The sequence below is a fragment of the Varanus komodoensis genome, unplaced genomic scaffold (assembly GCF_004798865.1).
Source record: "Varanus komodoensis strain SLA01 unplaced genomic scaffold, ASM479886v1 scaffold13_3, whole genome shotgun sequence".
Taxonomy (NCBI): Eukaryota; Metazoa; Chordata; class Lepidosauria; order Squamata; family Varanidae; genus Varanus; species Varanus komodoensis.
This window is the reverse complement of record NW_025335409.1, coordinates 7,982,327-7,997,050: the sequence shown is the minus strand read 5'-3', so window position 1 is coordinate 7,997,050 and position 14,724 is coordinate 7,982,327. Positions and strand designations below refer to the sequence as shown.

General features: G+C 42.1%; 1 protein-coding gene across 2 annotated transcripts in view; it reads left to right on the top strand.

Annotated features, from left to right (window-relative positions):
* Nucleotides 1–14,724, top strand: part of CAMK1D (calcium/calmodulin dependent protein kinase ID) — a 300,125-nt gene that overhangs the window by 274,408 nt on the left and 10,993 nt on the right. For both annotated transcript variants that reach the window (XM_044423426.1, XM_044423427.1), the window contains one exon: nt 1,207–1,285. In XM_044423426.1, coding sequence (XP_044279361.1) covers nt 1,207–1,285 — 79 coding nt within the window. The remainder of the gene's footprint in view (nt 1–1,206; nt 1,286–14,724) is intronic.

Here is a 14,724-nt window from a genome sequence, read left to right as displayed (position 1 = left end):
TGTCCAACAACATCTGGCATTTCCTACTCCTGTGTTAGAATGGGATGGGCAGAAAGTAGAAGTCCAGATATTTTGGATTGACTCCCAGCGTTCCTGATCATTGACCAGAGCTTCAAGAAGCTCAAATCCAAAATATCTGGAAATCTACCTTGCGCCATCTCCTGTGTTATTTAGAGGGTTGCCTCTGTCTCTTCCTCAATGCATCATCTCATCTCCCTGTCTGCAGTCTGGAACTTCTTATAGAACATGTTTCCTATAGCTTCAACATTTAATGGTGCAATCCCGGGGATGCCTACCCCAGAAAAAAGAAGAAAATAGCCTACACTTTCCACGATTGGGGTGTGTAACCATCTAACATAACTGCTACCATTATCACCACCAAGTTTCTAGTTTGTATAGTTGTGAAGATGATGCTGAAAAGTATTCTGCTTAAATCTGAGAATTAAGAGGGGTAACTGACGCTTTAATATACTGATGGAGTTTGAGAGAGTCAGAGAGGGCAAGAGCAATTCTGCTGGGAGGCCCACTCTCTCTCACTAATCTGGTCTTCTAGTAGGGTCACTCAAGACTATGAAAGCTGAGATACCAGACTAAGATGCATCCAGCCTCTTCAGGAGTAACAGTCACATCAGCAAAAGAGAATGCATCTTTCTAATGGTGATGGGGTTGGAGAAGCCTCTAATGGGCAGCAATAGTTGAAGACAACACAGGGGGAGGATCTTCTGCAGAAAACAGCCATGCTACTCAAGCTAATTCTGGTTAGTGCTGTGCAGAAGGCAGCAATGGTAAATCACTTCTGAATATTTCTTGAAAACCCAGTGGAAACAATCAAAAATAAGACAAGATATAGTGCCAGAAGATGAGACTCCTAGGCTGAAGGGCATTCAGCAAGCTACTAGGGAAGAGCAACGGACAAATACAGATAGTGCGCTAATAAAAGGAAGGCCAATGGCTGAGGAAACAGTGTAGAATTGAATGTTTGGTCATTCACTTGATTGAGTTCCTTATCACTGTTGTAATGCCTTATGTGTATAAAATGCTTCTTACCCAATCTACTACCAGCAGCTACTTACTTCATTTTTTCAGTGTTTCCTAGGAAAACATTGTCATAGATTAAGATTTGTCTTTAATACTACCGTTTGCCTTTCTTGCTTCAGGCATCTAGTATATTTATTTCTTTTCCCTTCTCCCTTTCTCTAAAAACAGCTAAAGATTTTATTCGGAATTTGATGGAGAAAGATCCCAATAAACGGTATACCTGTGAGCAGGCAGCCCGACATCCATGGTAAGCAGTGATTTAGTTAATTACCATGTCCAGAAATGTTCAATACCATTTATTTCCAGAGATAATTGGTTGATTGAAAAAGTAAATACTTAGGGAAGCACCAAACAAAAAGAGCAATTATCTTGAAAATTTTGGATTAATGGTCTTGACTACAGTTGGAATGGATACTTTTGGAATCTGTCCTTCTAGCATCCACAGACTGCCTCTTGTGCTCAGCCTAGTCCTGCAAAGTGAGCTGATCCAAGAGAAAGTTCATGAGTGCTCAGGGACCTCCAGTTGAACAACTGGAAACCTTCCCCATCAGGTGCAGCAGCCCAAAGAGCAGCTGCAGGATGGGGGTGCTGCAAGTGGCGCCGCTTCTGGAGATTAAATTCTTCCCCACCTGGTACTACCAGTGCTGGCAGTGGGCACAGAAGAGAGGTGCTTTGAGCAGGTGCACCAGGTGCCATTCCCAGTGATCAGTGGTAGCAGATGCAGAAGGGGGACACTGCTTGTGCTGTTCAGGGGGCTCAGGTCCTGGTGAGTGCCCCGTGAATACTGGAAGCGCTCTCCAGCAGCTCTGACAGGCCACAGCAAAGTGGACCAGAGTCCAGTGAGCTGAGCTCACAGAATCTGATGGATTCCCACCCTCAGACAGATTGCCTGTGCTTCCCTAGTCATGACCCAGCATCACTACATGCTTTGTTCTAAGGCCTTCAGCAGCACAGAGCTGTGATTGCAATCAGACCACATACTTTGGTTTGAGATTCAGTCTTTGTGTCAGGCAGGTATAACTGGACAGCAGAAGCAGAGAAAAATAGAAGTGTCTCACTCACAGTGAAATAAAACTTGAACAACTTTTCTCACATTAGGCAAACCTTGCACAGTGAATGCAGAGATGTGCATACATTTAGCGGGATGGCAGTCCCCCCTCACTCCCAATGCTTATGTTACAACACCTATATGGGGACATATATTTACATATTACACAGTGCATACACCCAATAACATATGATACTAAGACCTTAGAGTCTGGGTGTGGTTGTGTACAATAATGCATGTTAGCTCTATTGATACTGGAATGTAGACTCATTTCCACATGTCATTTTACAGCAAGTAAATAGGGTTGGATCAGGTGAATGGATGAGATCCCACTGCCCTATTAGATGTTGATAGTTTGCCATGTGTTACTAGAGGATATTAATATATACATATTTATTCATATATGCATGGTACTAACATAATGAGATTCTGGGGAAAATGAAAGAAGCAAGTGCAAAAGTAGGACTGCAGATGAATACCAAGCAAACAAAAATCATAACTATAGAAGAATCACATAACTTTAATGTCAACACTGAAGAACTTGTGATTTTGAAAGGTTTTGCATACCTAGGCTTAATCATCAATTCAGAGGGAGACTGCAGCCAAGAAATTAGATGACTGAGACTTGGAAGGGCAACAATGAAGGAACTAGAAAAGATGTTCACATGTAAGGACATTTTACTGGAGAGCTAGGCCAAGATCATACACTTGATTGTGTTCATTATCACTGTGTGTGGGTGTAAAAGCTGGACAGTGAAGAAAACTAACAGAAAGATAATAGATGCTTTTGAAACATGGAGCTGGAGAAGAGATCTGCAAATACGCTGGATGGACAGAAAGACAAACAAGTGGGTCCTAGATTAAATCAAGACAGAACTTTCCTTAGAAGCAAAAAAGATGAAACTGAAGCTGACATGTTTCCGGCACATGATAAGACAAGGCTTCCTGGAGAAGACAATAACACTGGGGGAAACTGAAGGCAGAAGGGGAGGAACAGCAACTATGAAATGATGCAGCTCCTTAAAGAAAGCCACAGGCTTGAGTTTGCAAGAGCCAAACAGAGCTGTCGAAGTCATCCATTCATAGGGTCAACATAAGCCAGGGCAACTCAGCGCTATGTAACAGCAAAAACTATCAGGAGGTAGCATTCTGTCTTTCTGGTACATATATGTCATCAGATTAAAGTTGTAGCAAAATTAAAATGCAAGATGAGCCCTTCTGAATCAGGCCAAAACACTTGCCCTGTTTACACAGTGCCCCTAGCCCCTGTCACTTGCTGTTCCCCAGCAACAGGGATTCAGAGGCATCACCACCTGTGATTCTGAGAGGAGTATATAGCCATTATGATGGGGTGGCTTTATCCTTCATGAATTTATCTAATCCTCTCTCAGTGTTAAGTTAGTGAACATCAGCAAAACTTGAAGAAGCAAATTCCATAGTTTATCTCTGTGCTGTGTTGTCTGTCCTGAACTTCCCACTATTCAGCTTCATGGGATAATAAGAAGAGGTATCATGAGAAACTACTACTTTCTAACTACTTTCACCATACCTTGCATAATTATTGATCCTCTTATCATTTCTCCCTTATTCACTTTTTTCCTAAACTACTGTGCCCCAAATGCTGTAACCTTTTCTTATAGGAGTTTTGCTCCAGCCTCCTGCTTAATAGGGAAATGAGCTACTTTGTGGCCCTTACAGGATTGAAAGGTGGTATACAAATGCTTCGATAGACAGACAGACAGAGCAAAAAAACTTTGAAATAAAATGTTTCCCTGAGGTATTCCTTGATTTTCTCCAGAGCTATTTCCAATAAAAAGAGAATTTGAAAAACATTGAGCAATAAATTGAAAAAATCCAAAAGCAGGAAAATTGGGTGTACTTAAATGACATCATTTTATCATAGGCCTCAGGAAACTAAAGAAGTCATAAAGCTGTTATTTCAAACACAGAACAAATTATCAGGAATGTACCTATTGGAGAAAAGTAGGTCACTTTTTTATATTTTTTTCAGGAAAATTAATTTTGCACAATGTTTTATCCAACATACACAAGATGTGCACAGTTGACCATTGGTCTGGAATATCATGCCTGTTAGTTACTGGAATAAAATAAGAAACAAAGAAAATGTGTCAAAATTAACCCAACCATTTGAAATCTTCCTAACACAATGTACGCTGTAATAAAATTCTCTTTCAACCCAGCTGACTCACAACCAGCTTTTTAATGCTGTTGCTGGAGGCCAGACAACATTCATCTCTGAATGTTTTACCCAGCATTTATGCTGCAAAAATAGTCCATTGATTGTAATGGAAGGATTTTACCTTTTAAAAGCTGTGTTTTGTTTGTAGTGTGCTTTCTGTGCTCACACTGGCCTTGATCCACAGGTTAGTTGGATTAATGCATAGTTGAAATTAGGGTGCTGTCAGAGTTCCCACTGAAGTTGATGGATCATACTCCAAAGTAAACGTCCTTAAGCCAGTAACCTGAAACTCCATCGTTTGGAGTCCAGAACATGGTGCCTGCAGGAGCCATAGCACCCATGGCAGCTTCCAGTGGCATCCATGAAGTTCTCTGTTCCTTGCTTCCTGTGAAGCATGTTTTAACCAAACCTTGGAAAATGATACAGTAATTTTTTTTCTATTTTCTTCCCCTTTTCTTTGCTATCACCACCTTCCATCTCTTCACTTACCTCTTTAGCTCAGTGTTTCTCCTCTTCCTAGCCTCTAGCATTGCTCTTTCTTTAGCCGTTTTCCTTACTATTTTCCCCTCCCTCTCAGCCTCTACCCTCACTATTTCTTCTCCCACCCATAGCTTTTTAGTTCTCTTTCGACTAATCCCCACCCCCCGCCCAAATAGCAGCCGTTATGTGACTAGTCACATCCTCCATAGGAGCCATTTTGGGTGATGTCTACTGCTATTTCTCAAATTCCCAAATGTGCTCAAAGGTTTAGAAAGGTTGGGGACCTCTGTAGTAGATATTCCTTTCAGTGGGATGTGTGAGTCATCTGCCATCCCAATCCTAACATGTTTATTCAGAAGTAAATAGTATTGTTTTCAGTTGACTGGAATGTCCTAGCTATACTGGAATGTACTCCTATTTATGCTGGAATGCATTCCCACTGGCTTCAGTGGGAAATAGCTGATAAAAAAATCATTAGGATTGGGCTGTGCTATAGTTTTAAAAATGTGTATACTATGTGAAAATCCCCTGAATCCTCCCTTACTATAGCAGATTAAAATACTGTCAAAGACTCAGAGTTACAACCTGGCAATCCTAACAGCACCGCCTGGACCTAGCCTTCATTTTTCCATACCTGACAACACAAACAAACAAGGGAATATTTATATATATATTATTAAAATTTTTAAACTAACACTAAAAAAACCCCATCAAACATCACAAACACTGGATTCACTGGGTCAGCCTCCTACTACACATTTTTTAACATTCTAATATCAAATTCCAATTAATTTATCATAGTTTGAAAAACATCTCTAAATTTATGCCAAGTCCCATTTCTCCAGCCAATTATAAAAAGAGTCCCAAGTTCGATAGAAATCAGTATCCTCTTTCTCCTTCAACGATAAAGTTAGTCTATCCATTTCTGCACAGTCCAAGATCTTTCTTAGAATCAACGCATCGGTGGGCAGCTCCTCACTTTTCCAATACTGAGCAAATGCAATCCTCGCCTCTGTAATTAGATGCGACATCAAATAGATTTCCTGTCTGTTAACATCTTCCAGTATAATGCCCAACAAGAAAACTTCGGGTTTAAAAGCAAAGGGTTTTTGTAATATTTTCTCCATCCATCTATGTATTTTAATCCAGTACTTTTTTGCGTTGTCACAAGTCCAGCACATATGATAAAAAGTACCCACTTTATGTTTCCATTTCCAACATCTATTTGACATATTTGGAAACAGCTAGTTGACTTAGTGACAAATACCATCTATAGAACATTTTATATAGGTTTTCTTTATTTGAAGTTGCTAAAGTTACTTTAATGTTTCTTTCCCATAGTTTTTGCCACTTTTCTAGTTCAACATTATATCCAAAGTTTTGTGCCCATGTTATCATAGTTTCCTTAACCTGTTCTCCTTCCATTTTCCTGTCAAGTAAAAAATCATATAGTCTTTTAATAATTTTCTCATCTGTTTTAAGCAACACTTGATCAAATTCTGTTAGGTATCTATAGAACCCCCATGTTTTACAATCCTTGGCATATCTTGATTGCATCTGCACCTTATACCACCAGGAAATATTAAGTCCTTGTTCTTGTATTTCTTGCTCCAGTTTCAGGCCACCATCCTTATCCAGGATATCGCCATATCTTATGATCTTTTCAAAGTTCAATACATTTGGATATACAAAAGCTTCCATAGGTGAAAGCCATCTTGGTAATTTATTATACAGTTTTAGCTTTAGTTTTCCCCATACTGACATTAAAAATCTTCTAATAAAATGACTCAGGAAGGACCCATGTGACTTAGCTTTTTCATACCACATATAAAGCATGCCATCCCATCTGCAAGTCATGACCTTCAAGATACAAAATTCTCTTATTTCACAACATTACCCATTCTTTTAGCCAAGTTAAAACAGACGCTTGATAATACAACATCCAATCAGGAAGACCAAAATCTCCATTCCTTTTAGCTTGCAAACAAGGGAATATTGTTAGGCCACAAGATAGTTCCAGGAACAAAATCTGTTGTAACCGGCAATGCCATTCAGCATTATCTGCACACTTTATGTGTGTAATTTATACAGGATATTTATGTTTTCATCTGCAGGGGTTATATTTATTATCAGAGCAGTCCTCTTTCTTACGGCAGTACTGTTTCTGAAAGCAAAAGGTACAGTACTATGAAATAAACTCAAGGAAAACACAGACAGGAAGTGATTTTCTGGGCTCTGATATTTTTCTTTCATGCTATATCTGAGGGAGTAAATGACAAATTACTTTGGTAAAGTTTATATTTGTCAAGGCAGAATCTTGATTTGGCATTGAACCATAGAGTTCAGAATTACCAGTTCAAGGGCTGAGAATAACTTCTCTTTTTTCAATTATGAAATTTTATTTTATTTTGAAATAAACAAAATTATTTCAAAATTTATTTTGAAATAAACAAAAAGAAGATACATCATAATAAATCAAGCTTGCTTAAAGGAGCAAAGAAATCCAGTAATTATAATTCATTGTGTATAACTGATATGGTTAACATCCACAGTAAAGTAAGTAAGAAGGAGCTCAATATCTAATCAAAGAGTTAAAATATAATGTGTCCAGCATATAAAAGGAGTGTGTAGAAGTGTGTGTGTTTTTTGTGTGTATGCATGCCTCAGTCAGGAATAATATAGGCAACTGTACTTGGGTGGAATTTGATCAACATTTTGAAGGGCTTCAGTTTTGAATGTAATGGAAAGCATGGAGCCATGGCACAGGGCTGGGATGCCCCTTCCTCCCAAAGACAAGGTACATAAATTCATGGCTGGGCAAATCATTTTGGCAGATGAAACAGAAAGTTCCACAGACAACACATCTCCTGTGTTTTCTCCTGTTCTTGAAAGCCAGAATCAGCTTCCTGAGGGAGCCATCTCATTCTCTCTGATGTTAGGGCCAACTCTGGGGAAAGAAAGACTTCATTCACAAACTCTTCAGGAGAGGATGTGGAGACAAACCATGGCCTAATTTTTCCCTTTTCAGAGTCCTGTCAGTGCTTCTCAAAGCAGAGACCTATGTATCACAGTTACATCTTTAAAAACTGTTTATGTGAAAGGATTGTATTTGTTGCTCTGCGAAAGAGATGATTCACAAGGGAAAGTAGTTCTCAGGCAGTTCTATTGAAAGTGTGAAATGGATCCCTAAAGTGGATTAATGATATTTATCACATTAATTTACATGCTTATCTGGCCTTTCTTAATGCTTTGTTGATTTTGGAATCTCACTGGTACTGGATGTATATATGCCTTTCAGCAGGCATGTTCCTGTAGCCATTACACAACGTTCATGTTTCTTGTGTAGATGACTGATTCCAAGGACCTTTAGACTCCATCTCCAGTGGTTACTTTCTGTAGACACAAAGGTTCTGGAAACAGCACAATTGATAATGCATGCCATGCACAAAATCTGGAATGGGGTAGGCAGGACTAAATTTTATACACTTATGCACACATAAACACACTCAAAGAGGGCCTCAGACACAGACAGTCCCACTCCTTCCTTCTCCTTTGTAACGTACAGCACATTTTAGTTCGTGCTTTAAAATTGTCATACTGTGTGTTGCATGACCAGAACTTCACATGACTGGTTGCTTCTTGTGGGGTTCAGAAAAAGCACAGTGCAATGGCATCAGGACACAGGGCAAGCTGTTGCAGAAGGAAGGAAGTGGTTCAACATAGGGCTACAATTCTGGATACAAATGACTATTTCTTGTAGTATTCAATTGCATACTGAGGGAAATTTGTTTTTCTATAAAAGACCCCAGAGAGTTAGGGAAAGTCCACATAAGAATATAGGTTTGTAGTCAGAAGAGATGTCATTAGAAGGGTTCCTCTACAAACTATATTTTTAAATTCAATCATACTAATTCAATTTCAGATGACAGAGACTTGAAAAAACTTAGACAAGTATTTCCTTTCCTTTCTTTCCTTTTCTTTCTCACTTATTAAGTTAGAACAGGGGGCAACGAACTACAAAGGCCAAATCATATCTCAGAAACAATTATTTCTATAAGCTCAGCTATACTCATGTTGTTGTTACGTTGCCTGTTAAAGGAATTTTAATGTGACCTGTATTGCCTTCTTGGGAATGATTACATCTTGTGAGCAGCAGTAGGAATATTCATGATATCCAACAAACAGTCACCCAACTTGAAATTAAAACAAAGACCAGATAATTTTCAGACATAGTCTAATGGGCTTTTAACAGGAGGAGGAGTTTGGAGTTTAGAAGTTCTTGCTTCTGTGTTTGATTAACTGTAACTTGAACTTAAACATACTTAACTTTGACATGATTGCATTTTGAACCTTGCAATTTACTCATGGCTGCCTTTGGGCATCTCACCTAGGCTTCAACGTGCTGTCCAACCTATGTATTCTATGCTTGTTCATACTCTTGAAACTGTCAAGTAAGGTGTTAGCTTCAGTGGTTTTGTAGCCATCTGCTCATTAATAATAGTTCAACAACTTTTTTTGATCTTAAGTTAATCCTTCAGTTGTCACCCTGGATGATTTGTCTAGTTAAAGTTGGTGACCCAGCAATGAAGAAGGTTCAGGTCAGTGGCCATAAGCCATACCCAAATAACTTAGCTTTGTTTGTGTCATCAAACCATAGCTTCGTAAGGTTTTACAACAAACCAATTTTACAAGGGGTGTTCAATGTATTCTTGGTATCGGGTTGATTTGCTATTGATGTGGGTAATTTAATTATTTCTTTAGCTAATGACACTATCTGAGGGTATACATGCAAAATTTCAAATAAGTGTGATCATTAGTTCCCTAGTAATCCTCAGTGAAAGATGACCATGATGACTGACGCAACAATGCTGAAGAAAATCGAGCACCGCGCTGTGATTAAGTTCCTTACAAAACAGGGAAAAAGTCAAAAAATCATTCACGAAGAGATGGTGGCCGTTTACCAGGACTCTGCACCTTCGTTATCTATTGTTCAAAAGTGGTCAAGTGAATTTAAAAGGGGCAAAGAAAGCATTGAAGATGACCCTCGCTTGGGCGGGCCGGTTACTGTCACTACAAAAGAAAATGTGAAAAAAATTGAGAAACTTGTATTGGAAGATGCCCAAATAAAAATCAAAATGTTAGCAGAGATGACAAACCTATCAGTTGGTACCATATTTACTATTTTTCATGACCATCTTAACCTTTCAAAGGTCTGTGCAAGATGGGTGCCGTGAATGCTCATGGCGCCTCAGAAACAAGTCTGAGTCAAGTGCTGTAGGGAGTTTTTAGAGCTCTGTGGTGAAGATCCATTGAGTATTTTTGACTGGATTATTACTGGAAATAAAACTTGGGTTCATCACTATGACCCTGAAAGTAAGCAGGAGTCCATGCAGTGGCATAAAAAGGGTGCTGACCATCCGAAGAAATTCAAAGTCACTCCATCGGCCGGAAAAATCATGGCCACAGTGTTTTGGGACTCAAAGGGAATTTTATTGATCGAGTACATGAAAAAAGGTGAAACCATAAACACAGTATCTTACGCAACCACTCTGTGTAATTTAAGAGAAGCAATTAAGGAAAAAAGGCGGGGAAAACTGACCGCAGGTGTGTTGCTTCTTCACGACAACGTGCCCATTCACACGGCGCATGTTTCAAAGGCTGCTGTGCGAGACCATGGTTTTGAAGAAATAAACCACCCACCCTATGGCCCGGACCTGACCCCCAGTGACTACTACCTATTCCCAAATTTAAAAAAAGAACTTCGTGGAAAGCAATTTTCCCACAATGAAGAGCTCAAGGCGGCAATTAACGCACATTTTTTAGACAAGGAGGAAGGGTATTTTTTACAGGGAACTGTAAAGTTAATTTTTAGATGTAATAAGTGCATTGAAGTTATGGAGGATTACATTGAAAAATAAAAATTATTTCAATTTATTATTCCTTTTTCTTCATGCTGATACCGAGAATACATTGAATGCCCCTCGTATTTTTATATATCATGATTTATAGTCCACACCAGACATGCATTAAAAGAGTATACAAACAAAAATTGGACTTATTTTTGAGTAGACATGTATGGGATCATGCTGCTAATGTTTTAACAGTTTAATCAGAAATGCATCCTGTTGAATCAAACCTATCTTGGGTAAATGAGCATAGGATTGCACTGCAGTCTTTGGCTAAATTCTTAAATATACTCTCTAGGAACTAAGCCTTAAGGAACTGAGTAAGACTTATTTCCAAGTAAACATGCATAAGTTACCCCAAACAGCTGCAATCATAAGATAACTTATCAAAATGGAACATCTGAATAAATATGTATAGGATTGCCCTGAACAATTAGCATTAAAATAAAATGGCCATTCTTACGTTCTTACAGTTAATAATAATGAGTTGGGAAGCTAGTCCACCATTACTAGTCTGTTGGTGAATCTCTGATAGATTGTGTTTTAATTCATTCATTAAGTTAGTGTGACTTCTGAGCATGCTCATTTGAAGCAAATCTGAAGAATTCCGCTGGTGGGAGACAGAAGAAAAGAGATTCAAGTTAGCTTCTAGGTATGAAGGAAAATCCCATGCAGCCACACAACAGGAAAAATATATATGTTCAAATCTTGATTCAGTAAATCCATTTCCAGGCATGTAATCCCAAGGAACAGCATGGCTGAAAAGAATGGAGAACAGGAAGATAATGCTTAAGAAACAGAATGTAAGTGTGCCAGTAGCTAATACTGCTCCAGCTGGCAACAAGGAGACCAGACACCTGAAGCAGAGAGAAAATTCCAGTATGAAGCAGTTTAAAAGGAGGATGTGTCCAACCCAAACACTGAACATTGCTCCAGTTTTTGAAAATCTATGCTTGTTCACCCAGCCTTGAAAAGCAAAAATTCCCACAGAAATCAGAACATTGCTAGCATCAGGTTTAGTAACAATTGTTCTTTGTCGTGGCCTCTGTGCATCACACATATGGGTGCTGCGCCTGCGCAGTGCCTTTGGCCGGAAGATTGAAAGCTAACGGTTTTTGGCGGGAAGCTCCGCTCCCCTCCCCCATAGGCTATAAAGAGCGGAGCGTCCGCCATTTGTTCAGTCTTTGCGACCGCCGTTCGCTGTGCCTCGCGCCGCTTTCGTCCTTCGCTTTGGCCATTCTGGTTCTCTCTTTATATATTGCCCTTAAACTACTTTCCCCTTACTTCGTTTTTCCCGTTTTGTGTAGTTCTCTCTCACTTCTTCTTCGATTCAAAAAAAAAATGAAAAAAATATATACTTACCCTCTGTACTATCTCTCTTTTCTTCCCCTTTCTGCAATGGCGCAGCGGGCGGCTTTCCGCAAATGTGCTGACTGCGGGTCAAAAATGGCACCGACCGATCCGCACGACCTATGCCTCCTCTGCCTTGGGGAAGGGCATAGGACGGATAAGTGTGTTCATTGCCTAGCCTTCTCTAAGCAGGCTAGGAAGAACCGCGAAAACCGGCTTCGGAGGCTTCTTTGGGATAGGGCTCTGATGCAATTAGACCCGCTCATCCCTACCCCAAAACCGGGCTCCGCTTCTGTGGCTCCACCTTCACGCCCTTCGGATGAAGGTGCGTCCGCTTCGCTGGCCCCCTCTGCCTCACCAAAAAAGCGGCATGAGAAGCGCAAACATGCTGAAGACAAGCCAGCAGGCCATAAGAAGGCCAGAAAGGAAAAGGCCTTTAAGCCTCCAAAGAAGGCTAAGCCTACGGATCGTTCCCAAGATCGGGACTCGGAACCGACGGGCCCTTTGGTACCGGTGGCGGTTACGATACCGACCCCGCCCGAACTGATCCTCCAAGAGGCTATGCGGGTCACCCCTCAGGGGTCTCCCCAACGTGTGGTTGACCTCCCACCAGCACCCCTTCTAATTCTACGGGGGTCTATCTCAGACGGGGAAATTCAGGACTCCCCTCCCAGAGCGAGGTCACCGACACCGATGCCCGCGGTGACATTGGAGACAGAAGCTGGCCTGTCCCCACCAGGGAATCGGAGGAGCCGCTCGGTAGAACAATGCCCGGAGAGTTGGTGTCGTCCCTACTGCCAACCTTGGGGAAACCCGCTCTCTGTGGGATACTACCCTGCTCCCAGAGCGCGATCCTCACCTCCGCCCCGGGCTGTGGATTCGAGGAGGGTGCCGCCTCGATCCCCGCGAAGCGGAAGCAGCCGCTCCTTATCACCAGCGGAGTCATCATCTTCTGCCCCGCCATACTATGGTGCTGATTCGGATGACTCTGACGTAGACTCAACTTCTCTGGACGTCGTGGTGACATCCCAGGATCCTGCGTCACCCGATGAGTCACACATCTCCTTCGCGGAGCTGATGTCGAGGCTTGTCCAGTCCCTGGACATCGACGCTGCCCAGCGCCCGGGACCGTCGACAGATAAGTTCTACGACGTCGTCCGCGGGGAGCAATCAACTTCTATCGTTCTGCCACTTATAACTACTCTGTGGCAGGCGATGACGCAGCCCTGGGACCTGACTTCACATCCCCAGCCGACGTCCAGGAGATACGAATCTATGTACAGGGTCAGGGAAGAAGACATCCCCTTCCTATTAAAGCACCCAAAACCAAACTCGGCGGTCGTCGAATCCTCGCAAGGCAGGGAGGCGAGGGGACATACGGCGCCGAGGGATAAGGAGGGCCGGAAAATAGATTCCCTGGCCAGACGGGTCTATGCTGCCTCGGGCTTAGGACTTCGCATTTCTAACTATGAGGCGACGTTGGCGTGCTATCAATATTTTATTATGCAACGCCTCCACAACGTCGCCTCCACCCTCCCAAACCACCAGGGTGACCTTGCGAAGGTCCTGATCAAGGAAACCATGCAGGTCGTGGTGCAGCAGTTGTCTATGGCACGTCATCACGTGGACACTGACTCCCGGGCCTTGGTCGGTGCCGTTTCCCTCCGGAGACACGCATGGCTTCGGAGTTGTAATTTCCCGGAGGAAACGAAGCGGCAAATAGAAGAGATGCCCTTTGACGGCTCGGGACTCTTCCATTCACGCACCGACCATAAACTCAAGAAACTACATGAGTCAAGAATGACGGCGCGCAGGATGGAGATCCAGTCACATACCAGACATAAGTGGTCCTGGAATCGGCCATCCTACAGGCAGCCATACCAACAGAGACAGCTGCCACAACCTCGCCAGCAGCAACAACAGCAGCGTCGCCGTCCTCAGCCCCAGCAGTGCTTCCAACAGGGCCGCCGTCGCTTCGACGACCGGAGACAGCGCTGACGGGACTGGCGAACCACTCCTGATGCTCCTTTAATACCCACCCCCCTCTCATCTGGGGACCGGCTCCAAAGCCGACTCCCCATTTGGGAGTCCATCACATCTGACCGGTGGGTATTGTCCATCGTTCAATACGGTTATCGAATAGAATTCGACATTATCCCTCCATCGAGTCCGATCCGGTCCACTTCATGTTCGCCGGTACTTCTCGACGAAATACATCAACTTCTCCTTAAAGGAGCGATTCGTCAAGTATTCCCATCTGACGGACTCCACGGATTCTATTCCAGATACTTTACAGTCCCCAAGCGGGACGGCGGTCTATGTCCGATTTTGGATTTACGGGACTTGAATAAGTTTAGTATACCGAGGAAGTTCCGTATGACCACCCTTCAAAACATCTTGCCGTTGTTAAGGAGAGGGGATTGGTTCGCCTCACTGGACCTGAAGGACGCCTACTTTCATATTTCAATTCATCCAAATTACAGGCGTTTCCTTCGTTTTGCTGTTGCAAACCAACTTTATGAGTTTAAAGTTTTACCCTTCGGACTGGCTTCAGCTCCGAGAATTTTTACCAAATGTGTGGCTCCTGTCTGTGCCTTCCTACGCCTTCAGGGCATACAAGTTTACCCGTACCTCGATGACTGGCTGCTAGTCTCACAATCCAGAGAAGGACTACTAGACACCATCCATACAACCCGTGCCTT